Source organism: Prionailurus viverrinus, chromosome C1 (genome assembly GCF_022837055.1).
Source record: "Prionailurus viverrinus isolate Anna chromosome C1, UM_Priviv_1.0, whole genome shotgun sequence".
Lineage (NCBI taxonomy): Eukaryota > Metazoa > Chordata > Mammalia > Carnivora > Felidae > Prionailurus > Prionailurus viverrinus.
In genome coordinates, this window is record NC_062568.1 from 164,268,627 (window position 1) to 164,295,349 (window position 26,723).

The 26,723-nt window shown below is 40.0% G+C and overlaps 1 protein-coding gene across 6 annotated transcripts in view; it reads right to left on the bottom strand.

Annotated features, from left to right (window-relative positions):
- Positions 1–26,723, bottom strand: part of NFIA (nuclear factor I A) — a 377,388-nt gene that overhangs the window by 127,681 nt on the left and 222,984 nt on the right. For all 6 annotated transcript variants that reach the window (XM_047869648.1, XM_047869645.1, XM_047869644.1 and 3 more), the window contains one exon: positions 2,195–2,269. In XM_047869648.1, coding sequence (XP_047725604.1) covers positions 2,195–2,269 — 75 coding nt within the window. The remainder of the gene's footprint in view (positions 1–2,194; positions 2,270–26,723) is intronic.

Here is a 26,723-nt window from a genome sequence, read left to right on the forward strand (position 1 = left end):
GCTAATCTAGCTTGGAACTGATAGGCCTTGGGATAGAAGACCTTAAAGGGGCATACAGAAAATAGAAGGGGGACAAGATGCCGGGGACAGTCTTGAGCAGCGCGGGCCTTCTCATACAACATCCAGGCCTTGGGACACTGATGGTAATGAAGACCAAATGTAAGCATTACAGCAGCCAGGGTAGAATAAAAAGGTCGAGTGCTCCAATCCTAGAGTTAAGTAAGGGCTCAAGGAATGTATTTACCTGGAATGCCATTACGAGAATTACCCTCTGAAAGGCATATATTCTACATTACTATTATTATTAAAGTTATAAGAAAATGTGGGCTAGCGGTCCTTTTTAAGTCTTACAAAGTGAAAAACAATTTTATTCAAAAAAACCCTTTTTTTTAATGTTTACTTATTTTTGAGAGACAGAGAGTGAGCAGGGGAGGGGCAGAGAGAGGGAGGGAGACACAGAACCTGAAGCAGGCTCCAGGCTCTGGGCTGTCAGCACAGAGCCTGACACAGGGTCTGAACCCACGAACTGTGAGATCATGATGTGAGCCGAAGTCAGACGTCTAACTGACTGAGCCACCCAGTGCCCCAGTGAAAAACAGTTTAAAAAAATTGCATTATTTATCCATGGCAAATGACTGGCTAGTCAGCTGTGCTAGGCACATATCCTCCAATCTAATCTAGTCTCTTCCTCACCGGTTGATACTTGAAGCATACTTGATAACATGGAAGCAACGTCTCCATTTCAACTCATACCCTCACTGCTCCTAACACCTCATTCCCTATGGTTCCACCTCCCTAACACCAGAACACCCCCAGGATCAACCGAGGGTCCCAACTGCCAGAATTCTCATCCACAAAGTTACCTTTCCCCTAGTCTCCCTGTCTAGTCTCACATTGTACACTTTCTCAAGTTCCTTTGGGCCCATGCAAGAGTACACATCTGTAAGACACAGACTTAGCTTTAACTATTTGCCCACTATTTGACTTTGGTGAATGACTTAAATAGACCCCCAATTTAACTCATTTGTGAAAATGAGTGTAAGTACTTACCTAACAAGTTTATGGCAAAGATTAATTTATATAACACACATGAAAACACAGCGTCTGGCAGATAGTGACTACTCAACAATCATTGGATTTTTTTTTTTATCTATCCCTCAAACTCCACATCCTCTGCCCCCACGTCTTATATACCACTTTCTGGATTCTTCACAGCCTTCCAGCGTTAAGAAATAAGAGGAGAGAGAATCTGAGCTTGTGCGATTGGGATGGCGTGGCTTGCGTGACCCGACATCTTGTCAGAGATTGACTGGTTTACTCGGTCAAATTTGCAAGACTGTAATGAAGTGAATGGGGGGTATGGACTTGAAATGAAAATATTTATTTTTACTCCACTTCATTCCACAAAGGATTTGATGCAGTTCGAAACCAATGTTGACATTGTAAATTTTATCTATAAGCAGTATTTTGAAGTAGGAGGGGAATAAAAAGTAAAATTGTAACATTTGATATTTAAATTTTCCTCTTGTTATTGCCACCTATGACACTATAGTCATTGTAGGTATGTATTTAAATAAAAACAAAGAGATGTTTTTTGAGGGAAGGCAACAGTGTGTGTGTGTGTGTGAGTATGACTGACAGAGACAGACAGACTGAGGGAGAGAAACACAGAGACAGAATATCCTATATCTTCTCCTTGGACTGTCTGGATTATGTCATAGCAAAAATATAATCAATGACCCTTTTGATCAATGGAACAGGGTGGTGACAGGTACTCTTAATTCATTGTTGTTGGTGATTATTGACAACCGGGTAATGATCATGCTGTACTGTGTCACTCATGCTGAGGGCATTAGCATTCTTTAAAGGTCAAAAACAAATTCTTTTAAAATGCAGAATTTCTTAGAAATCAGGGAAGACTCAGAAAATTTTTTTAACCAGGTTCACACTATAAAGTAGGGAATATGTGAGACAGTCAGGATTTCAGTTCTTTCCCTATGTCTCACATTAAAATGATATTTAATTTTTCCTGATTTAAATTCTTGGCTGTCAAGTAAACTGCGTGGCGAAATTCTTCCAATGGGTGAATGAAAAAGGGATTCTGAAAGCTATTTATGTCTCTAGGAGGCCCAGGCAGAAAGTAAGCACAAACCCAAGGCAAATGTGTACCAAATCAAACCAAAATTATACTTACTCTGTGACACTCTTACTAGCTCAGTCACACTAAAAACACCTGATGTGACAAAACTGTCCTGGAAGCCCAAATGTCCTGGGGAAACAAAAACAAAAGAAACAGTGTCATAAATAGAAGACGTTTGACAAGAGAATTCTAAATATTAGTTTCATTGTGATTAAAAAAGGCAAGGTCTAATTTCATATTCTGCTCTACTTAGAGTTTATGTGGGAGGGTACAGTCACTTCGTTATATAGATGGTTTTTTGGTTTGAATCTGGGGGTCATGGAAAGCTATGACACAACTGGGTGATTTTTGAAATGGTCAAAAAAAAAAAACAAAACAGGAAATCTGAAACAAAAGAAGATTTAAAATAAATGGTTACCTTGGCTGATCTCTGAGACCTTCACAGCTGGGATGAAAACAGCCTACCTATGAATCAGCCAGGATACCTAAGTTCCACACCAGTTTTTAAACATTATTCTCTAAAGAAACATCTGATCAGCATTAGCTATCCATTCATTCAAATCAAATAAGATTTAAGGATGTTCTCTTCATTTTTAGAGGCACCACAGGGTGAATCTTTAAAAAGCCATTGTAGAAAAAGCAAACCCCAACCCTGGAGACGTGAAAACAAAGACTTCTGAGCACAAACAAAAGAGTTTTTTCATGAGTGGGTGGGTTGAGTCTTTTTTTTTTTTTTTAGAAAAGATAATAAATCAATGGTTCGAAATGGCAATCTTTGAATTTGCATCTGTTTTATTTTTGCTGGATATAATTAATTCCTTTAACATATCTATTACATCTCTTATCAACTGCTTATTTATTTTTATAGTGCATTTAGGAATATAAAACTTATAAATAGCAAGGAATCCATAATTTATGATATGTTGTTTCTTTCTCTGCCTCTCAAGTTTTCTGATTTGGAGTCTCACATAGGTAAAATCTAGCTGAGATCTGTCTATAGGGTTAGCATAATCACCTGCTTTAAAATTAGGGCCAAACAAGAAGTTGGCCAAAGGGATTTTGAAAAACTTTCCTTTCATATTAGAAACATACCTTAAGAAATGCAACATAAGAAACACTGAATACATAACAGTCCATATATAAGATTTACTGATAAAAAATAGATTTTACCCACTACTAAGCAGAAGCAAATTTACCTGTGGTATGGTTTATACACAAATAATTTCATTAAATGTCACACACATAAACACATGCAACGAATCACTATGTTTGGAGAATTATAAAGGTATGTACAAATTACTCTTTTTCTTTTGGTTGCATTAGAATTAGAAAGATATTTTTGTTTTTGCTGAGTTTAAAATTTTTTTCAGTTAATTTTTGTATCAAACATAATCTATGATATTTCAGATAAAACAGCTCTAATTTTTAGAATGTGCAGTAGCTACATACAAATTGTGTTTTAAAGTAAATGGGCAAACTTTCACTTGAAGATGTGCTTAAGAAATTTCAACTCTCAAAACAACTCCCACCCAGGTCTTTGATTGACTTTTATTTGGTAAGCACCTGAGGTGTTGTCTCTTAGATTAAGATAATTGAGAAGTAAAAATAAGCAAATAAGTCAAAATTCTCTAAACTGGTCTTGGCAAAACAGACTATAACATCTCTTTCTATTGTGACGACATTGACATTGCATTAACCCCACGGACTCTAACAAAGGGAATCCAACCATAATGTACATTAAGTTTGACTTAAAACACATCTAACAAGGACAAGGAAATGCATAGTTGAATGGGAAACTCTGGGTTGATTTCCAACTCTTGTTTATCTCTGCCTGTGTCTCTTGCTTGCGGGCTGATTCTTGTCTCAGTTCCAACCTTTGGAATTCCTTAAGGACAACTCAACAAGAATTTCTGTACAGAGTGAATGCGAACACGTGTACTTCAATCCTGCCACCAAAAAAGCAAGCACTATATTTTGAAAACTAAGTTTACTTGGGTGCAAGGACTTGGGAGGGAGAAACACCTGCGCTCATTCAAACTATCATGATGGCCCCTTTTCTTTTGTAAGGTCACCTCTTAGATGTGGTGCTCCCCGGGGTTTGTGCTCAAAAGGTGTATTCCTAAGCTAGTTCCTCTATTTCCATGATACCAGTCACCAGTCTTGACTGGGATGTTTCTAAGAACTAGAATAATGTTTGTTTCATTCACCACTGTATTTAATGCCTGGGACAAAGCAGTTAGTAAGTGAGTATTTGTTCAATGAGTGGATGAACAACTCTGTCGGCCAATGACTCTCAAATCTTGGCCGTTTACCAAGATCTCTCTCAAAACGTTTATTGGATATTTAAACCCAGATAGCCTACAGGTATCCTCAAACCCAACATGTCCAAAGTCGAGCTCATTTTCTTCTCTCCCCCAAATCTGTTCTGACTCTATGGAATGTCCTCCTTTAGTGGACCATCTACCACCATCACGCTTTCTATGTTTTGGGGCCATCCCTAACTCTTGCTTCTTATAAAACCCACATCCAACTACTCCTCACTGATTCCACGCTTTACCATTTCTTGACTCCAAGTACATCTCTCATTTCCACTCCCTCCATGACTGGCCCAGACATTTCCCGATTCTCACCAGACAGATGGGGCAGCCTCCTAACTATGTTTTCTATTATCAGTCTTGGTTTCTCCTTAGCCCATTGTCCACTCTGCAGCTAGAGCTGTCCCTCACAGGCAAATCTGAAGGCTCATTTATTTATTCCACAAATATTTTGGGGGCACCTACTGTGATCCAGGCATTGTGCTAGGGGTTCTAGATACAGTCCCTACATTCAGGGAGTTTATAGTCTAAGATTAGAGACAGCTGAACACATAAAACAAATGAATAAATTTAAAAATTATAAATGGTACAAATGAAATGAAGAAAACAATTAGGAAACACTTTAGAAAGGGTGGTCAGACAAGGTGTCTCTTAAGAGCTGACATCTGAAAAATACTAAAGAGAAAGTCATGAAAAGATGGGGAAAGAGCTCTTCAGGCAGAAGGATTAGTAATTTGCAAAGGCCCTGGGGTAAGAAAGAATGAGATGCTGGGTAATCTGAGATAAATCCAATGCATTCAGAGCTCACTGCCCTGTCAGAAATCTTGCCAGAGCCCCACAGAGAACTCAGGGCACAGTATAAATTCCATCATATGGCATACCACTCTTGACATAGCATCTCTTTTCCTCTCTAGGTTCATTTTTTTAAAAATCTCTTCTCTCTCTCTCTTCTAGCCCTACCCCCTTGGGCCTAAGGGAATGCCTTTTCTACCATGGCCCTGGTTCACTCCTCTCCCCACACTGTTCCCTCTCCCCAGACTGTCTGTCCTTCCTACTCTTTGCCTGGCCAACCTCCCACTTGTCCTTTAGGACTCAGCTTTATTGTCGTTCTATGAAAAGCCTTCTCTGCTCACCTGCACTGCTGGCAAAGACTCCTTTTCTCTTTTCTCAATATTGACCAGGTCTGCAGAGTATGGCTCTCATCTAGGAGCTAGCCCACTGAACTGTCATTTTGTCTTTTTCTCATATTAGGCTGTGAGCCCTGTGAGAAAGAGCATCTTCTGTGTCTCCAGGCCCCCCAGGTCCCTAACACAGTGCCTGGTTGGCAGTAAGCACTCCAGAGGTGCCTCTGAGGGAAAACAACTCAATTTGGGCTTGAGGATGTTTATTTTCCTTTTTATAGAAATGTTGACAGAACTTATTTCTGTCTCTTTCTCTCTCTCATCTCTAGCAATACAGTTTGAACTAAGTTGGAGCTACTGTACATCTGAAAACTGTTAAAATGAAAAATCCAAACCATCCCTCCAGACTAAGGAGGACAAGGACGGAGGAGACCATCCATGCAGGGTGGAGCTTCCAGTCAAGAAGGTGCCATCAGGTCCTCTGCTGAGAAATGCCTGGGGGTTGTCCTACTGTGATTGTGGTCCCTATTTTGGGGGGACTGAGTTAAACTAGAGTGTTAAAGGGCAGCATGATTTAATGGACATAAGCCCCGCCCCCAAAAGAGGCTAATCCCAAGCTTCAACTAGAATCTCGTGTGATCCTGATAAAGTCGCCACAAAAATCACAACGGGATCCTCCTTGTCCTCTCAGCAACCTGCTCCCTCAGGCTTATTTTAGTAGAATGTGTATAATTTAGAAGGCGAACTATATGTGGATGTATAATAATCAGAAAAAATAAAATAAAAAGTAGAATGATTGTACAAGCCCTGATGTGACCATCTTGTCTATAAAGGGTCCCTGGGGAAAGGTCTCTGTAAACATTCCATGGAACTTGGAGGGACTATGAAACTGCTTTTGTTCCTTCACCAATTATTTGGAAACCCGCTGGTGAACTCTAGAGGAAGACAGCAACGAGAAATGAAACCTAAGAAATGATGGAAAAAGTGACACGTCTAATGTAATTACTAAGCAAACCTGAGCAGATTAATATTTCGTTCTCACTAACACAAACCAAGTCGTAAAAATGACTTGCAGGGAAATAACACTAATCTGGGTGTTCTACTTTATTGCCAGATGAGAGAAAAATGGAAAAGAAAATAAAAAGGTCAATTCCAGTAATTCCAACCTTCAACATTCACATGAAAAGATCCTCAGTTGGAAAGCTGATTAAACATCCCTGAAAGGTCCCAAGATTTACATTTTGAATACAGCCTCTCAGAAATGAGCGCAAAACATACTTTTGTTAAATATGTCTTAGCTGAAAACCCGAATTTCGCAGTGATCTCCTCCAATCCTGAACTACTGCTCAGAAGCAACCGTATTGTAGTTTCAGAGGAGGAGCAGAATCTTTTTCATCTTATAGGAAATGGCCAAAAAAGTTCATTCACTGAAGTCTTGTTCAGTGAATTCCCAATTAGAGTACAGATTTCAATACCTTGGAGTCAGCCATACTCACAGTGGGGAGATGAGGCTTTCTAAGAGAGGCAGAAATATAAAAAGCTAAATTCTTTTATGGGTGGTTAGGAAAAGCAGTTCTCTTTGCCTCGATGATATCAGCAGTTATTAGGGAAAATGCCATAGTATGGGGACCAAATCTCATCTCATGAAGGGACTGAACATCTATCTACCTTTTAACAGGCAGGGAAGGAAACAAGTTCGATTTGCAGAGACAGGTGACCTTGCAGAACTGTTCAGAGGTCGAGGGGAAGAAACAGCTGGGGACAAACCATCCAGAGGGTTGGCCTTGAAAGGAAATTTGAATGTCCATGAAGCAGAGGATATATCTGAGGAAGAAAGTTTACACACTAGATGGTATTTCTGTTTGTCTTGTTAAGCAAAGGGCTCTCAGCTCTGAATCATCAAATCTCATCTGGCTAATTAGGATGCAAACTGCAATACACAGGTCATTTCATCAAAAAGAATGCCTCTCTATTCTATTCTCCCCTTGGTAAATAAGGTTCCATCACTAGGAAAAGATAAGCCAAGGACCGGGCTTTTCCACATTTGTGCGTCTGGGCTCCTCAAAAGGAAAAAGGTTCCCCTTGTTCTCATGCATTTATATCGCCTAAGTATTAGAGATGACAGACCCTGACTACGTCCTGAGGACACTGCTCTCACAGAAGTTACATGCTCGTCCTCTAAAGAAAAGTCTACCTTCACGACTTAATTTCTCCTTGCATAACCTCCCCACTAGCCTATGAGCCACCTACGGAAAGGGAATGTGGCTCTTACACTTTCCCCATTCCCTACAGTCGGGGCACTTCACATGTGCTCAGCCAACACTGTTGAGGAGAACTTCTACCTTACCTGTCTCACGTCATAGCCTCTTTCTACCTTACATGAGAGTTACCTGTTTATCTGCTTAGCTCCACACTGGTACAAAAAACCCAGCAAGGCAGGGTTGTCGGTTGTGATTGTACATTGTCCACAGAGCCCAGCACAGTCACTTGGTCTAGGTGTGCAAGAAATATTCATTTACTGATCCAGATGAGCGACTCGAGGTACCCTCACTTAGTAGCCTTTTAAAGCACAGTGCAAATTATTCTTGGCTCACCTCCAGGGACACCTTACTTCTGTCCTCTTGATTTGGAGTATCTGAATGTTTATTTATTTTTGAGAGAGAGAGAGTGTGTGAGCAGGGGAGGGGCAGAGAGAGGAGACACAGAATCCGAAGCAGGCTCCAGCCTCTGAGCTGTCGGCACAGAGCCCGACGCAGGGCTTGAACTGAACAATGGTGAGATCATGACCTGAACTGAAGTCGGACGCTCAACCGACTAAGCCACCCAGGCTCCCCAAGATTTGGAATATCTTAGAAAACAGGGTTTAAAAAATTTTTTAATGTTTTTATTTATTTTTGAGAGAGACAGAGCTAGAGAGAGAGAGAGAGAGAGAGAGAGAGGCACAGAGAGAGGCACAGAAAGAGGGAGGCAGAGGATCCGAAGCGAGCTCTGTCCTTAGAGCAGAGAGCCTGATGTGGGGCTTGAACTCACCAACTGTAAGATCATGACCTGAGCCAAAGTCAGATGTTCAACCGACAGAGCCACCCAGGTGCCCCAGAAAACAGGTGTTTAAAAGATGGGGTGTCCAGTAAGCCCAAATTCTAAACTTTGGGTCTCATTTTTGACTATACATTGACGACTTAAATTATTCTGCCATTCGTGGATAACACTTGAGATATTATTTATTTTTAGAATAATTCCTAATATTACAACAAATGCCAAAAATTCAGACATCTACTAAAAAGAATGCAGTAGTAATAAAAATATATAGATGTTCTGTTTGTGTGATTAATCTTTACAACGGTGGAGATTTCACTCAGTAGTCTGCTTACAGTAAACATGAAAAGAATGACATAGGTTGTTGGACCGGCAATGAGACCATGATACTTCTATGTCTAGAAAGTTGTGTCTGAGAATGTGTAAAACAAAGAAATAACATTTCTTTGTGTTTTGAGAATCTCAGATGAAAAGGGTTGTTATAAATGCATTTGGATATGTCATGATTGTCATTTTGGTTTATCACAACACAGCAAGGAACTGTCTCTAGTATGGGAATAACGTAGTCTTAGCTGAAAAGGAGAGTGAGACAAGACAAGGTTTTAGAAGTATGGGTCGTGGGACTTATGTACTGTTGATTCCTTTTTTTGTTGCCCCAAATTTCCCTGCCCTGCTCAGGTACTATTATCTAATTATTATTTGATAAAAACACAACACTAATCTGTGTTTTTAATTTGTTTGTTCTGCCATATCCATAAAGTCAATATTTGGTTTACCGCTTTCATTCATCAAATATGTACCGGATGTCTATTATGTGTCAAGCACAGTCCTAGGCCCTGGGGATTCAAGAAGAAACACCACAAGGTCTTTACTATCGGGGGTTGATGGGCGGTGGGGGATATGCTCCTAGCTAAGAAACATGTTTACACCAAGATTTCACTAATGTATTTATCCAAAATTGGGTCTTTTTAGGGGTGCCCGGGTAACTCAGATGGTTGAATGTTGAACTCTTGATTTTCGGCTCAGGTCATGATCTCAGGGATAGAGCCCCACATTGGGCTCTGTGCTGAGCATGGAGCCTGCTTGAGATTCTCTCTCTATCTTCCTTTCCCTCTGCCCCTCTCCCTGGCTTGTGCTCTCTCTCTAAAAATAAAAAAAAAAAAAATACCACATGATTTCACTCATATGTGGAATTTAAGAAACAAAAACAGATGAACATGGGGAAAGAAATGAAAAATAAAAACAGGGAGGGAGGCAGACCATAAGAGACTCTTAAATACAGAGAACAAACTGAGGGTTGCTGGAGGGGAGGCAGGTGGGGGGATAGGCTACATGGGTGCTGGGCATTAAGGAGGGCACTTTTTGGGATGAGCACTGGGTGCTATATGGAAGTGGTGAACCACTGGGTTCTACTCCTGAAACCGATACTACACTGTATATTAAATAACTTGAATTTAAATAAATAAATGTAAGTAAATAAATAACCAAATAAATAAGCGTATAACCATATAAACAAACAAACAAACAAACAAAATGGGGTCTTTTTATAAGACCTTTCTAGGACACGCTATAGCAAAGACTCTTGCAATGTCCTGTGTCAAGCCTGCTGGTTGTCCATACATATCCTTGGCTGACAGTTACAGACCGTAGTTCTCAGCCTCTTTTACAGTCAGAAGCGGCCACTACTTGGAAAGTCAATGGAAGTGATACAATCAACTCCTACCCAACCTGTCTGAAAAGAAAATCCCTGCCCTAGACACTCTTTCTTCTTCTTTTCATGAGCTAGAGCAGTGTCAACCATGAAGACAAAGACAGTGCCCATGGGAGGGCAGAGCAGTAAGGCAGAGGGAGCGAAGGAGCATGGGACCCTGAATGACAGTGTGAAGTAGAACCACCCTGCCCACTCAGCCTGCTCACCTGGAAGAGTTGACAAAAAGAAAAAGAGGGGCGCCTGGGGGTGCTCAGTCAGTTGAGCGTCCGACTCTTGATTTTGGCCCAGGTCATGATCCCAGGGTTGTGGGATCAAGCCCCACATGGGGCTCTGTGCTGAGTATGGAACCAACCTGCTTAAGATTCTCTCTCTCTCCCTTTCATTCAGGGCATCAGGGTGGCTCAGTCAGTTTAAGCTCTTGATTTCAGCTCAGGTCATGATCTCGCGCTTCATGAGTTTGAGCCCCACATCGGGCTCTGCACTGACAGTGCAGTGCCTGCTTGGAGTCCTCTCCCTCCTTTTCTCTCTGCCCCTCCCCTGCTTGCTCTCTCTCTGTCTCAAAATAAATAAATAAACTTTAAACAAATAGATTCTCTCTCTCTCCCGCTGCCCCTCTCCCTGGCTCACGTGCTTTCTGTCTCTCAAAAGATTAAAAAAAAATTTTAAGTAAATTTAAAAAAAAGAAAAAGATTTTAGTGTACTTAAACCACTGTATTTTTTTTTCTCTTTGTTATAGCAGCCTACTACTTACCTTAACCAACAAATGCCAACCTTTCCCTTTAGAATCTAAAGTGTTGCAAATTAGCAGCCCACAGGCCAATTCTGGTCGGCCGACAGATTTTGCTTGGCTAGCACAGTACTAATTTTTTTTTCTTTTTTCTTTCCTTTTTTTTTTTTTTTTACATACGGATGTTTTTAAACTGGGCATGAGCTTACAAATGTACCACACTCCCCAATACTCTTTATTGTATTTCATTTATTTAATGATCTGTAAGGCCCCTGTAGGCACATAAATTTGTGATGCCTGTTAGGCATTTTCTCTCCACGTTAATCTGCTAGCACAGTAAGGAGAGAATGGATGGATGGTTGGTGTCTTTTGTCTGATGATTAAAAAAAAAAAAAAAAAAGCCCATCAGTTTTTCATGATTTCTTTGAGAATTAAGTTTAGACTCCTTTGCTAGGTATTTAAAGCCCTTCAAAATCTGTCCTGTGGTACACCTTTCCAGTGTTTAAGATATATTTCCAATACTACCCAAATATATGCTCTCTATGTGGCAAGCCAAGATATCCCACCTGCTGTTCTCCAAATTTTGATATGTTCTATCCTTCACGTTGGAATTCATCTCAGTGCTTCCCAAAATGTGTGATGTGCAACAGTCTCCCCAAATCCTCCACCACAAGCAAATAAGCACAAAGATACACATATACGTAAAATGAAGATTTCCATAGTAAAATAAACTCAGGAAACACAATCATACCCACCCTTGGAGAATGACAACAAATATTCACATGTTAAAGCCTCTGAGAGTTCCTGCAATAAATAGAGTTTCTTAGTATTACTTAACTCCCTATTTCTCGACTAACTTGACAAGGATACCATTTATTTTTGGCAAATGTTGTTCTTCAGCTAGATTGTTCTCCTTTTCCCATTTTCCCCACTTGGTTTAGGTACTGATGTGCTGAGGGAAAAGTAGAATCTGAGCTCTTCAAGCAAATTCACACTTTAATTCAAGGCTGAAGGACATGCCACATCTTTACTCCCAATCATTTTAACATACCTACATTAGGAAAGTGGATCCAGCCAGTGACAGGTGTTATAAGGTAGGCTGCTTATCTGAAAATTCATTCCCAGAACGTCTCAAGATCATATTAATTTTCATCAAAAGTATAGCTTTCCTTTATCTGGTATTTATGTGTTTGGCCCCCTGCTAAGCAACTTAGACATATTAGCTCCAATTCCTGCTGCAACTCTGTGTAGTTGGCAGTAGTCTGATTTTATAAAAAAAGGAAGCTTATGCTCAGAGAGGTTAAGTGACTTGCTGAAGGTCACACAGCTAGTGGCAGAATTTAGGATTAGAACACAGGTTCCTTTAGTTCTCTTTATATAATAAATGTTATTGCTTTTTAATCCATCATAAATAATACCAGAGACTTGATTATCCAATCTAACCCAAAGGCCTTATCATATCTTTTCACCAATTCCTGCACTTAATAAGGGAAGTGTAGTATTTCATTAAATTAAATTTGACTGCTCAATGACTTCACATAAAGAGGTTTTATGAGTTTGAGTTACAGGATTAAGCACTTAATTAAAGGACGATGTCTAACAGCAAAACATCTAAATAAAAAGTGAAAAATGATTTTTACTTATTTGCATGCTTGGAAATACTGAATGCATGACAATGTGGAATGAACTAGAAGCAAAGATATTCTAAAGATCGTCTAGTAACAGAGCAATCATCATTGCATTGTAACAAAGATAAGTTTGCCTTTCCATAACTTCTCCTCTTTACCTCAATTTTATCCTCTGGAACAGGCCAGAATAAATCTAATTTCTCTTCTACTTTGCTACCCTTCAAGTATTTGAAGATAGTCTCTCAGCCTCTAATTTTCTCTCCTCAAGGCTAAATATCCTTTCTTTCATTTTCTTGTCAGGTCAACAGACTAATTTCCTCATTGTCCCTAAACATTTGGAATCATACATTTACAGGGCCTGTTATAAGCAGAAATAAATACTTTGCAAGTGGACCCAACAAATTAGTTGCATATAAGAACACAGAAAACACTTGCTTTACAGAATATTTTTTTAAGCACCATAAAAAAATTTAAAGAAAAGAAAAAAAATGTTTGCTTCATGTAAGCAAAAGTAAATTCCTAAGTATAATAAGCATTATAAAATTAGTATTTTATAAATATTTTTAAATTATGTTGTTGTTTTTAATGTACTTAGAGGTACTTTTTAAAAGTATTTTTTAATTAACCTGGTGTTGAACTAACAGGGGTTTTTAAGCAACTTTATTGTTTTGATGTTCTGAATCAACGTTTTCTCTAAACTTGGACAGTAATACCTGGTAATCTACAAATGGATCAAACTATTTGTAATAGCTTCAGTTTCTGTTTATGAACTCATACATATACTGAAGGAAAAATAAGGAAATTTATTCCCTGAATACATGAGAAACTGATTACCTTAACTGAAACAGACATGAAACTCAATCACCCGAAGGCTACCCCGGTTTATGGATGTAAAACAGCAAAAAAACCTTAATGTGCATTGTCCTGTTCTTCGTTTTTAGGTTTAATTCACACGGCTGTGAAACATTACAGAGAGCCCTGCTTGCTAAACCACCTGAGGACACATGCAATGACAAGGAAAGAAGATGACCAGGGGCCATGTGCTAATTTTAAGACACTCAACACTGATTTTGGTTCACCAAGCGTGGAAAGAAAATCATTGATGAGTTGAAGCGATATATTTTAAAAGAATCCTTGCAATTGCTTGTCCAAGAGTACAAGAAGAAAAAGAAAATTACAAACAGGTAGACGTAGTTTTCCAAATATATAATAAAATTATGTTAATGTTTACGACCACAAAATACAAAGAGCTTTCATGTTTTTAAAAGTCACTCGTTTCATGCAATTCTTGCCCGCTTACCCGGCAATTACTTAATTACTGATGCCATAATTCACAGCGTTTATTAAATTATAGACTCTATATTATACATTTCTGCAGGTACTACAGCATGCCACAAATCGTGTGGGCCACTATACTTTGAAGTTTGCTGGCTTAGCACAAACACAAAGTATTTTAGAAGTACCAGAAAATTCTTTGTGAATATAACAGAATGAATTACACTGTTCAGGCCATGTCGTGTTAGCACAATGGAGAAACACTTTTAAGACTTTAAAGTCATGTAATACAATTCTAGGCTGGATTTTTCTTGTTAAAAAAAGTAGAATGGGAGTGATTGGAAGAGAAAAGGGCCAATATTTGACAACAGAAATCAGCATAACCTTTTAACTGCAGCAGCCATGGGTGACTGCCCTTTGACCTTGAAAGATTATGTGGGATTTCAGTGACAACAGCTGGAAGTGAGCATGTGTGAATAGAGAACACGGATCTGAGGCCTCGTACAAAAGACTGCACAATCTCTGCCCAGATCGGAGTGCTGATTAGAAATTGTTTCCTGGTCCTGGCTTAATAGAGTGTGATAATGAAAGGTTTTTGTTGTTTTTTTTTTTTAATTCTTCCAACAAGAAATCATCGGTAGATTTCTTCCATACCCACGTTCTCCTTCAGCCCCTCCAATCTTCTGAGCTTCCATATGTAACTGGCCCATCCTTCTTATGGATAGGGTTAAAACAACTTTGTTTTACAACCTACTTTTTCAAAGACAAAACTTCTCAAAGTGCTTGAGTTTCTCTCCTGAGTTTCAAAATAACCCTATCATGGCATTTCACATAGGGTATCATTTTTTTGTTTTTTTGTTTAAGGATGTGTCACACACACATGTACACACACACACACGACTTAAATGAGAGCTCAGTGAAAGTGGGAACTGTAGTTCTCTCATCTTTTTATTTTTTTTATTATTTTTTTAACGTTTATTTATTTTTGAGACAGAGAGAGACAGAGCATGAACGGGGGAGGATCAGAGAGAGGGAGACACAGAATCTGAAACAGGCTCCAGGCTCTGAGCTGTCAGCACAGAGCCCGACGCGGGGCTCAAACTCACGGACCGTGAGATCATGACCTGAGCCAAAGTCGGCCGCTTAACCGACTGAGCCACCCAGCCGCCCCATTCTCTCACCTTTTTAATGCTACCATTTGTACAGTGTGCACCAAATGGTGGGTCTTTGCAATACTAGGACAAATGGGCAGAGAGGTGAAACATTTATTCTTACCCACGTAGTCTTTTTATCCTTCGTGAGACGCATAGATAGACTCTTAAACACACAGTCAATAATTTCATCTTTTCCTTCAAGCAATTTCACATATTCATTAGCAAATTTGTAGTGACGTCTATACATGTGTTTACCCAACAAGAGCATATGAAGAGGTAAGTAATTATTTCCTCTCAAAGATAAGGTAACTTAACCTAGTAGATAGAGAGATTTGACTGCTTGTGAACATGGTCATTTCAATCCACAAGACTCTCAATGAGTGGCATTCATTGAGCAGAAATGCACCTAAACCGACCCAGATACAATCTCAAATTCCTCTGTAGGATCCTCATACTTGCTGACACGGTTCTGAAACCACCAGAATGATGCCACATGATTACTGAAAGGACATTGGGTTATGACTCATTTGTGTTGTTTTGGTTTTACCATACACTCTATCTTAACTTCTACTGCTCCAGATTTTGCTAACTCCTCTAGCTCTGGATTTTGCTAACTCCTCTAGTTTCTATACCAAATTAGCAACTCCTTAGCTTCAGTAGAAGGTGGCCTTTCTTTTATGCAAATAATACCTCGAGTCGGGCAAAAACCAACCTGGCTATGAGGTATGGGACAGACAGAGGCTGGTGAAACTGACTTCCAAATCAGACATGGGTTGTCTGCTTACATCCTTCTATAGCAACTCTAGATGTTATTCCAAGCAAGCCATGGGACAGACTGTTTTTCAGAACAGACCGAATCCATTTGCTGTTTCAAAATTCTATAAACAGAGTATTAAGGAATTCAATTCCCACAGCAACTATATGAGCACTGGCTTTGGCTTTATGGGAGTTTCTGCCAAGCTCAGATATTTGTAGAACTATTGGTTTAGAGTGTCCTTTGCAACTGAGAGCAGAAGGGACCAATGCTTGTGATCTCAGTTCACTTTAAGGACTGGGTCTTGCTGGTGACAGGTATACATGATAAATGTTCCAGAAGGCTGACCTAATTTCCGTTGAAGTGAGTGTTTTGCTAAGAACATTCCCTTAAAGTGTCAGCTTGCAACCAAGGATTCAGCCTGCCAGGGTCCATTCTTCTCAGCAAGTTATGACCATTGCTTATGAAAGTTTGCTCAAAATGCAGCTGATGCTGCCTCACTGAGCAAGCTTCTCCAGACTTACTTTTGAAGTTAAATAAATTATATATCTAATTTAAATAAATTATCAAACACACTCAGTTTCATTTAGTCATTTGTGATCAGAAAAACCAAACACTCTAGGCTAAGCACAAATCAAGACAAACCTGCAATGTATTTCTTTTCGCCCGTAACAGGAGTGATACGGCAACATGTTCATTTATTTTGTGCTTCAAAAAATTATATTTGCAAGGCATTATTTACATATAATAGAGCAGGAGGGATACTATTATGGAAATTAGAATCCTAAATATCCTAAACCTCAGTTTCGTCATCTGTAAAATGACACTAATAGTCATTCCTACCTCGTAAGTTTGTTAGGAATAATGAGATAAAGCACTTAGAATGCTTAGCAAAGAGCCTAAAACACAGAATGTATGAAAAAAAAGAGTAGCTATTCTTATAAATAATAGCTATGTTCTTTAGATCTTAGATCTTGAATCATATAAGAAACTTTAAAAAGAAACAACAGGTAGAAATAACTATGTTCTTCTGACATGGAGTAGTAAATAACATAGCTATTCACAGAGAAGTGTGCATCTAAATAACAATGTTGATAATATAATTTGGGGTGAATTTTTCAGCAAAATAAAAGTATTTTCTAAAGCAAGTAACACAAAACTTATCATTAAAAGCAAGTCCTCTGGCATTTCTTAGGTTTTTCTAAAGTGGGATATAAGAGTACATAGTATCCATTATTTTAATAACTAGAGTTAAATTTTAGAAATCAAGTTCTATATTTATTTACAAATATGTTTACAAAAATATAGTTATTTGTAATTCTTAAAATAATTTTAAATATAAATCTATTCTTTAAATGCACAGTGACCATCTACATGGACTAAGAATTAGCCCACAAATGGAGACACTAATTTTGGCTTTACATTTTTACAGTGATAACTATAGATACTCAACGTAGAAATGAACCCTAGGTCAATTTTTTCTCAGTCGATCAAGTTTTACCTAATTTTTCAAATCACAATATATAGGAGAATTTAGAGAAAGACAAATTTTTTAAATGGCTACTTTTTTTGTTGTTTTTGGTTTTTGCTTTGTGTGTGTGTGTGTGCCCAGTTATGCTTTATTTTTAAAGAATTTGGTGTGTCAAAAATTCTTATTGGTAACTAAATGCATGCTGCCTGTCTGAGAAAACAGGTATTTAGAAATCTAATTTTGTTTTCCAGTATTTTTCACACAAAAAGTATTTAAATTTTTTTAAAATGTGAACATATTTTGGGTGGTATGAAAGTGCATATACAAAATAAACAATACTAACATTATATGTAGAAATACCATCTTGAAATGCACCGCTCTCTAGTCCAGGGCCTCCACGTTTTAGCTCCTCACTTCCATATAAATGGAGAGCCATCAGAAAGCATCATTAAAGAAAGGGTCTTGATTCCTTATTGCTTTAAATCAATGCTAAAAGAATTTGCCCTTTTAGGCAGAAGAATGATCGACATGTTTCACTTCACTGACTTTGATCACTGAAGCTCTTTATGATGCAGGCCATTTCCTTCATTTTAGGGAACAGGATCTTTGTTTGACCCACAGAATGGACCAAGCACATCTTCGACTCAGCTTTAGCTAAGTCAGAGCCCTGGAGTTCTCGGAATTTCTTCAGTGTTTCTCATCAGGGTTGTCAGCCTTTTGAGGGGGGACTCCTACCAATGCTCGGAACGACCTGTATAGTGTAGGACACTCAGCATCCTTGGCCTTCACCACTGACTGCCAGCAACATCCCCTCCTTGTGACAACCAAACGTGTCCTCACACATTCTGATCACCTCTCAAGAAGGGCCATATTGTCCTTTGATGAAAAGCACTGTTGTGTATAAACAGTGTCTTATGGATCTCACTAGGTATTTAATACTGCGCAATTTCGACCTCAACTGAACTGACTTATTGTCTCTATAATTAGAATGCAAACTCTTACCGGCCAGATTATTACAATTCTTTCTAAATTCCCCTGCAATGCTGGCCATGCCCTCTATCCTTCACCCTTAACGGAGTATCTAGTTCAGATATTAGAGTTAGAAGTCCATTTTTAAAAATTAATTATATTTGAACTACTCTGTTCTGTTCTGTTGGCAGGGAGGGCTCATACATATGGTCCAGAGGTACAAAATACACACTTTGGACTTTCTGGAAGAGTCTTGATTTCAAACATTGGCTCATCAGTCTGTACATGTATGTGAACACGTTGGCCAAGGCTCCCTGATCTCCTTTTGTTGCTGAAGAGATGTGTTCACTGTGAACAAACTCTCGTGAATCACATAAATAGTATTTTGTCTGTTCATGACAACATCATAGCATCTAACATCCACAGGCCCTGCAGAAATAAAATAACATGTAAAGCTTGAAAATAAATATTCATTCTGCTCTCTGCTCTCAATGAAAGGACGTAGGTGAAATAAAAGACACAGAGTCAAAATGACCTAAGCCCTTGTTGCCAAAGCCAAACCAACAACACTCTGAAAATAAACAGGAAACAAAACTAAGCAACAACAGGCTCCACATTGTCAAGCAACCAGGAATTCAAATGAATGCCTTTGTCTCAACTGCTTATTCAGGAAGAGGGCATCTCCTCCAGCTCTAATTTTTTTTTTCCACTAATCATTCTGATACTTTATTGAATACCTGTCATTCTTCCAAAAGTAAGAGCCAAGGGCAGCTCCCCAATGCGAGGTTGCACGGAAGTCCTTCTGCTTTGTGATCACCAAGGGGCACCCCTTTTGCTCAATTCTTATCCTTAACACTAGGGAATCCATAAAATCTTCCTAGGTTGTAGAACAGTCACAGACCAGGTGAGAACCCTATGTGCATGGATGTGTATGTGTACATATACGTATGTGTGTTTAATTTAGTTTACTCAAAAATTGAGACAGAGAAAAGCACTTTCTTGTCAGATGTAAACTGTCAGGAGCACTTGAAATAAAATATTTTTTTTCCACTAACATAGGCATTTCTGGCCTTCAGTGTTGCCATTAGCAACAATACCGTGAGGGACATGATTTGTGGCTAATTTGAACATGGAGCCCTTCTGGACACAGCTGGTGAAGCCAACAGCATTCTGCTCTATTATACAGTAAATCGTCTGAAAATGTCAGTAAGCTCAATGGCCAATTGTGAGGTTCCAACGACCACCAAGAGGGGTAGGGAGAAGCTAAATGTGTTTTTTAAGGTGCTTTCACTATAAACTTAAAGTTTTCTCTACAGCCTGATTCTTTCATTTAACAAATATCTGTTGATGCCAACCTATGAGCTAAGTATACAGATGATGAACTGGGAACAAATGTCAACATATTCCCTGTCCTCAAGGGCTCACAGGCTAGCAAAAACACCCTTCAAAGAAGAACTAGGGAGAAGACCTGATTCGCTTCTACAAGACTCAATTCAAATGTCACCACCTTTTGATTTCATTTCTGTACCCTGAGAGCATCACAGACCTCTACATTGTAGCCTCAATAAATATTGATGACTGCCTGAGAGGAGAAGATGAAAGTGTAAGTCACACTATGGGGCTCAACAAAGATAACCCTATAGCTAGGGAGCCACGTGCGTATGTTGGGGGCAGGGGAGACAGCAAGTACTATTGCTAGATGATAGCAATCATGGACGACAAAACTGATTCAATCAATTTGATTCAATCAATTTGGATGATATCCTGTAAGTAATGGTTAGCCCTGAATCATAAGTTAATCTATTATTATTAGGGGAATATTTTCCATAGCTTATTATTTTATAAGCCAGACGTGGCTCCCATTCAGTTTTGTGATCTTCAGTAAGTTAACCAAACTCTCACTAATTAATCCAAAAATAAAAATAAAAACATCTATTGAATATCTATTCTGTTCCAGGCACTGTGGTAGGCAGCAGGGTGTACCTCTTTGACCTTCAGGGACTTGCAGGCTAGTTGGGGAAGAAGGTCAAGTATCGGGACACTTATCATTGAACATGATACAGCCGTGTTAGTGGAAGCAGTCTCTGGCACAGAGAGGGCACTAGACTAGTCTGGGAGGGTTAGGGAGGGCTTCCTGGAAGAGTAAGGATGGCCTATACAGTCCCCAGTGACCAGCAGGATTAGCGCCATGAAGTGGAAGAAAGTGACACATTTTCTTTGTGGGTGTAAGAATAACAATAAAATGAAGACAGCGAATATTTACGGAGTACTTACTGTCTGCCCGTTATTCTTCTCAGCCTTTTCATGTGCTATTTTCCTATAATCTTCTAGTGCTAGGAGGTAGGTACTATTATGTACTCATTTTACAGATGAGACCATTGACGCACAGACAGCCTAACGAGGTGAGTCAAGATCAAAAAGTAATTGGTAGAGTTGGGATTTCAAACCAAGCAATCTAACTGAAGAGCCCATGTTCTTAACCCTGGCACTATCCCTAATTGCATGGACAAGAATACCTACTCCAGAGGCCCAGGCACTGAGAAAGGGCTCAGGAGATGATGGCATGATTGTGAGGACCAGTATTGGCATCAATGTATATATACAAATCCCTGATCTGCAGCTCTAATCTACAGATTTTTTTTCACCACCAGATGAAGGACCCACTAGATGCTACTCAAACTGAAATTCAATTTTATACTCAAAGGGAAGAGTAAAGTAAAATTGTTGTTCTCACCCAACAACTCTGTGGGTAGGTTATTTCTTCCATATCAGCAGCACTAAAACTACGATCTCTCGAAACAATGTGTATCCTTTCGACACCACTTCTCTCCGACCTCTCTACCATACATATGGTTTTGATCCATCCTTGCCTACTACTTAATTAACTGGATTTTTGTTCCTTTGTGCAAATATAAAGCTGTACCAACTTAATAGTGGAAGCTGTGACTGAACACTTGGGGAACAGAATTATTAAACAGAATTATTGTATTTTTTATTCATCAAATGAAACTCTGTATATAATTAATCTTACTATAAAGAAATCCCAATTTGATTTTTGTTTTTGAGTCAAAATGTTGGGGAGTGGGTCAGCAGGGAATTATACAATGCCACTAAGAACCACAATTTGAAAACTCATCTGGCTTTGCCAATCAAGTCAGGTAATAAAGAACTGTAATGAAGAACAACTTTGGCAATGCTGATACCTCTGTTTTCATCTGAGGCCCCGTTCAGAGATACGGACACTGCACTTACTTAAAAAAATTCTGGTGTAGGGAAAAGATGACACCAGAATTGGAAAGGTATAAATCCACACTGTACCCACAAGTCCATATAGCTGGGCTAATCATGATCAGGTATTTATTAGCTTGCCAGAGATACAAAAAAGTAGAGGTACAGAACAGGTAACAAATGTCTCTCCACGTCTTGATGGTGGTCAACCTCTAGACAGACGTGGGCAACCTCTGTTCTGCACTGAGTTGAAACATTCATCTGAGAGGTAGGCAGCATGAAAGAGCCTAGGTCTTGCTGCCAAGCAGACGTGCACTCCAATCCCAATTCTTTTCTACTCAATGGCTGAGGACCTTGCGCAAGCTGTTGGACCACTGCGGTCTTCAAATTCTTATTCTACTGCTGGAGAGTTAAATGAGATAATGCACAAACCCCAGCACAGTACCTGGCAAAGGCTGTGGACATGCTTGCATGACCAGTGTAGCGGGTACCATTTCCTAATATTTCTGGTGCTATGTTTAGGCACCGGAGACATCCACGGTGATTCTAAAGGGCTCTTCACCGTGTCCAGAGGGGCTTCAAGTATCAGAGACATTGCTAGGTGATTTTACAATTCTGCCAGGAGGGGATGATTACACACTACTCAAGCATTAACAGTTAAGACCACAAGCCCAATAATTTGGAGAGAGCTCTATATGCATTTACTAAATGAATTAATGAACTACTGATGCCACAAGATATGTACACTTGGCTTCTTAAATGGAATTTAATGCACGTTAGTTCTTCCTTTACCTTAATCCTATGGTTTCTCAATTGGGAGTGATTTTGCCTTCAGGCGATACTTGGCAATGCCTGGATATGTTTTTGGTTGTCACAACTGGGGAGGGGTGCTCCCGGCATCTAGTGGGCAGAGGCCTCGGTGCTTCTAAACATCCCACAAGGCACCAGGACAGGGGCCCAGATGAAGGAGGCGTCTTGTGCAAAGGGTCAATAACGCTGTGGCTGAGAGGCGGTGACCACATTTTTACTCAACTCCAGCATAGTATACATATTTTCAGTTACTTTCAGAAAATGCAATGCGATACGGACTGAACTGCATCCATTCACTCCACTGAGCTTTACTGAGGGCCTACAATTTGCCAGGATCGTGTTAGTACTAGGGACACAGGGATGAAGACTAGGCACTTGCCCACCAGGAGCTTACACGGTCACAGAGCAGTAGAGACCTCATGCAGCGGATGAGGATGAAGTCGTGTATTACAAAGGGCAATGCAAGCACAGAGGAAGTGGCCCCTAAGAATATGTGTGGGGGTGTCTGAAAGGCCTCCCAGAGTGGGGGACACCTGTGTTTGTTCCTAAACGAGGTATAGGAGATTCAGGGGAAGGAGGAGAGAATAGGAGGGAGGCAGGGAGGTGGGCAGGCAGAAGAGGGGAGGAGAAAGAGGAAAGAAGGAGAAAAAAGAGGAAGGAAAGAAAGCAGATGGTCCGCATGCTGGTGGGGGCTGGAGCTAGGAGCTGGGAATGCTGATCTAACTGAAGAGTCTGGGGGGGCCTTATTTAATGGGGACACTCCTGGCATTTGGGGCAAGTTAATTCTTCACTAGGCGGGACTATCCAGATCGGTTCAAGATATTTAGCATCCCTAACTGCCCCCTACCTGACCCCCGCCCCAGGCACTAAAGAGCAGGAAGAGGCTTCCTCCCCAGGCATTTCAACAAGGAGGGAAGCCTCTTTAACTTCCAATACCCCAAAGCTTCAGAATCACTGCTCAGTCTGAGCTGGGCTGAAGCACTGCAGGGCACCCAAAGAGTGTCAGGCTTGCAGCCACGTGATCAGACAGAAGGTGAAAAGGACACTTCAAACTGGAAGGAGGTTGAGCCCCTCCACTTCCAGTGGTCTTTTCCTACCATTGTACCACGGGACAGACTTGTCAAAGTCTAATACCGCATCTGTGCTGCCAGAAAATGTGGCCACCAGCCCAGCGCACTAAAGAGACCTTCCACAACACAAAGACGCACTGAATGGATAAACATTTCACCCGAGACACATCTTGAATGAACAACTCCAACCTGGTGTTACTTTGTCAATGATCTCGGCGTAAAACTTTCTAGGTATCCTTATGCATTTCCCAGTACACAGATTTTAAAACAGGCTTCCGCTTTACTAACAGGGAAAAGGGAAGCCATTGCTTCTACTTCGTGCAATCATTCTACTAAATAGCAAAGAAGAAGGAAACGTTCACCTAAATTTCTATACTCTTGAAGGTTTCTTTCCCTCCTTGAACGAGGGGAAATGTCTTAACCAAGTCTTTATATACGTAAACCCTCATGTGAATTTTCCGGCTTTTCTCTCTCACAGTTGAAAGAAAGAGAAAAAAAAATTGAAGAAGGGAAAGAGAATATGCCCAGAAACATGAGAAGACTGACATAAGGAAGAATCATATACAGATTTGTGGGTCAGGGAAAGTTTTTGGCGTGAGGTGGTGGGGAGGGGGTACTCACATTTTGCCAAAAATGAAAGATAATGGATATTGATATTGAAGGAGGAGATCGAGATTCTGGGATTCACAGGGGCAAACAAAGGGATCAGGGATCAGTGTCTCTTTGCATTCAACTCTGGCAAAGCCCCTCTATACTGTTTAGCACTGCCTCCACATAATTAACATGATGTACAGAGCATCTGAGCTCAGATGAAAAACACAAGAAAGGAGAGGAAGATGAGAAAAACTCTACAGAGTGCTTATAAACAGATAACACACACTTGGTCTCTGTCTCTTCTGATGATTGTGCAAAAGGAAAATGGTTTGAGAGTTTGGCCCCACAATATGGATTACTAAGCAACGGGATGGATTTCTTATGGCTCCTGTCCAGTGCTGGGTTTGAGGAGTTTTATATGAATATTGACTTCCAATCATTCAAAATAATTAGGTATGGGTCCTACTTGGAATCTAGCATAGAGTGTCACCGCCAGGGCTCCTGAATCAAGACAGTAAGACCAGCAATAACAATGGCAGGAACACCAACAATGATCATTTATTGAAGACTTACTAGGTACCTGACACAAAAGCATATAAAAAAAAATTGAGTCATGTTTTGACTTCTTTGCTTCCTAACCGAGAAAGCTAAGATAGAAAGTTTAAGTGATTTGCTTGAGGTCACCCATAACTAAAGGACAAAGCCAGGATGTAAACCTAAATTATTTTAAGCCTATCTTTCAATTTTTTTTAATGTTTATTTATTTTTGAGAGAGAGAGAGCACGTGAGCATGAGCAGGGGAGGGGAAGAGAGGGAGACACTGAATCTGAAGCAGGTTCCAGGCTCTGAGCTGTCAGCACAGAGTCTGATGTGGGGCTCGAACTCATGAACCATGAGATCGTGACCTGAGCCAAAGTCGGACGCTTAACCGACTGAGCCACCCAGGTGCCCCTAAGCTTATCATTGTCCCATTGGGATACCTATCTCATTATATACCACGGTGTGGCTCTATGTGAAACTACAACTTACTAACCCCAATAGCTCACTAATATACAACAGGCTCTATTTTAGCGTGAACTTGAAAGTGTGAACTTGGATTATACACACCTGGGAGGGAAATCTCATTTCGTTCATTTAAAAAATAAATCTTTGCTCCTTCTTACGGTATGACACCCAATACGACCTCCAGTAATTTTTATTATCAATGATGATGATGATGTCCTATGTTTTCCCCCATTCATTGGATCCTTTGACTCAAACACAAAAATGGCAAAGCACAGGAGAAACTGCATTCATTGTTTTGCTAAAGATTGTCACTACCACCTGCTTTCTATCATTACCAGTAAGAAAATGTGACTTCCTTCATCTCTGTCCCCCTCTGCAACATCCATACAGAGATAACCTGGCTGCTATTGCATTTTTCCAGCTTAAAAATTTAAAGCCAATAAATTCCAAGTACCACTAGGTTATTCTGCTAGACTTGTCCTTCATCCGGTTCAGCTACAGAAGGGGATAATGATCTGTCATAAAGGTAAATTCATTACCACAAGATAATATCATCCTACTTGTACTGCCCATTTCCCCAGCAAGGCGCGCTCTGTCTGTGATGCTGTATCTCAGTTCTCAAGGGAGCACTTCACTGCTGACATAATAATAATAATAACAACAACAACTTACATTTATAGGGAAGACAAGGCTGCCTATATTTTCTAGCTCTTGACAAAGAATAGCTCCCAGTTCTACTTCAGATGCATCAGCTATTACCACAGAAGGCTCGGGAAAATCTGGAGTCTTTAAAAGATGCCCGCAAATGGATCTGCTAAGGGTTCATAAAAGTTTAGCTATCACAAACAGGTGACTCAATTGCCAACTTCATTGTGCTGGGGAAACACTCCCAGTAGTATTACTCCAGAGGAACTTAATAAAAACACAAAAAGGAAACACAGTCATACCTAGATACTGGAAATGATTCTTTATGGATTAACGGCCGATTCACTTGTTCATTCAACACACTTATCCAGGTGACTGATTTCCATTATAGTTAAAAAAAAATCACATTTTCTGGTGTTAGAGTGCCATGTGGTTATTGTAGAATGCATGAATCCTTCCATGCTGATGCCATACCACCAGTTTTTTAAAAAAAAATTTAACGTTTATTATTTTTGAGACAGAGAGAGAGAGAGCAAGCAGGGGAGGGGCAGAGAGAGAGGGAAACACAAAACTCGAAGCAGGCTCTAGGCTCTGACCTGTCAGCACAGAGCCTGACATGGGGCTCAAACTCACGAACCGCGAGATCATGACCTGAGCCGAAGTCAGACCCTTAACCGACTGAGCCACCCAGGCGCCCCAACACCAGTTTTTTTTCTAAAGACACTGCTTTAGTCTAAAATCTAATCTAGTCTCCACGAATCAACCTAATACTTCCTGGACTGTGAGCAAAGTAGTGTGCAAGATGTGGTAAATGAAGGTAAGATGAGTTAGAAAAGGATGATGCCCAGAAAGACATGCTAAGGGCAGACTGCTTCCTGAACTTTGGCACAGGATGAATTTTCTTATAGCCTAGGAGTTTAAAATATATTTTTGAGCTTTATTTATTTATTTTGAGAGAGAGAGAGAGAGAGAGAGAGAGAGAGACAGCATGTGCACAAGTGAGGGAGGGGCAGAGAGAGAGGAAGAGAGAGAGAATCCCAAGCAGGCTCCACTCTGTCAGCACAGAGCTC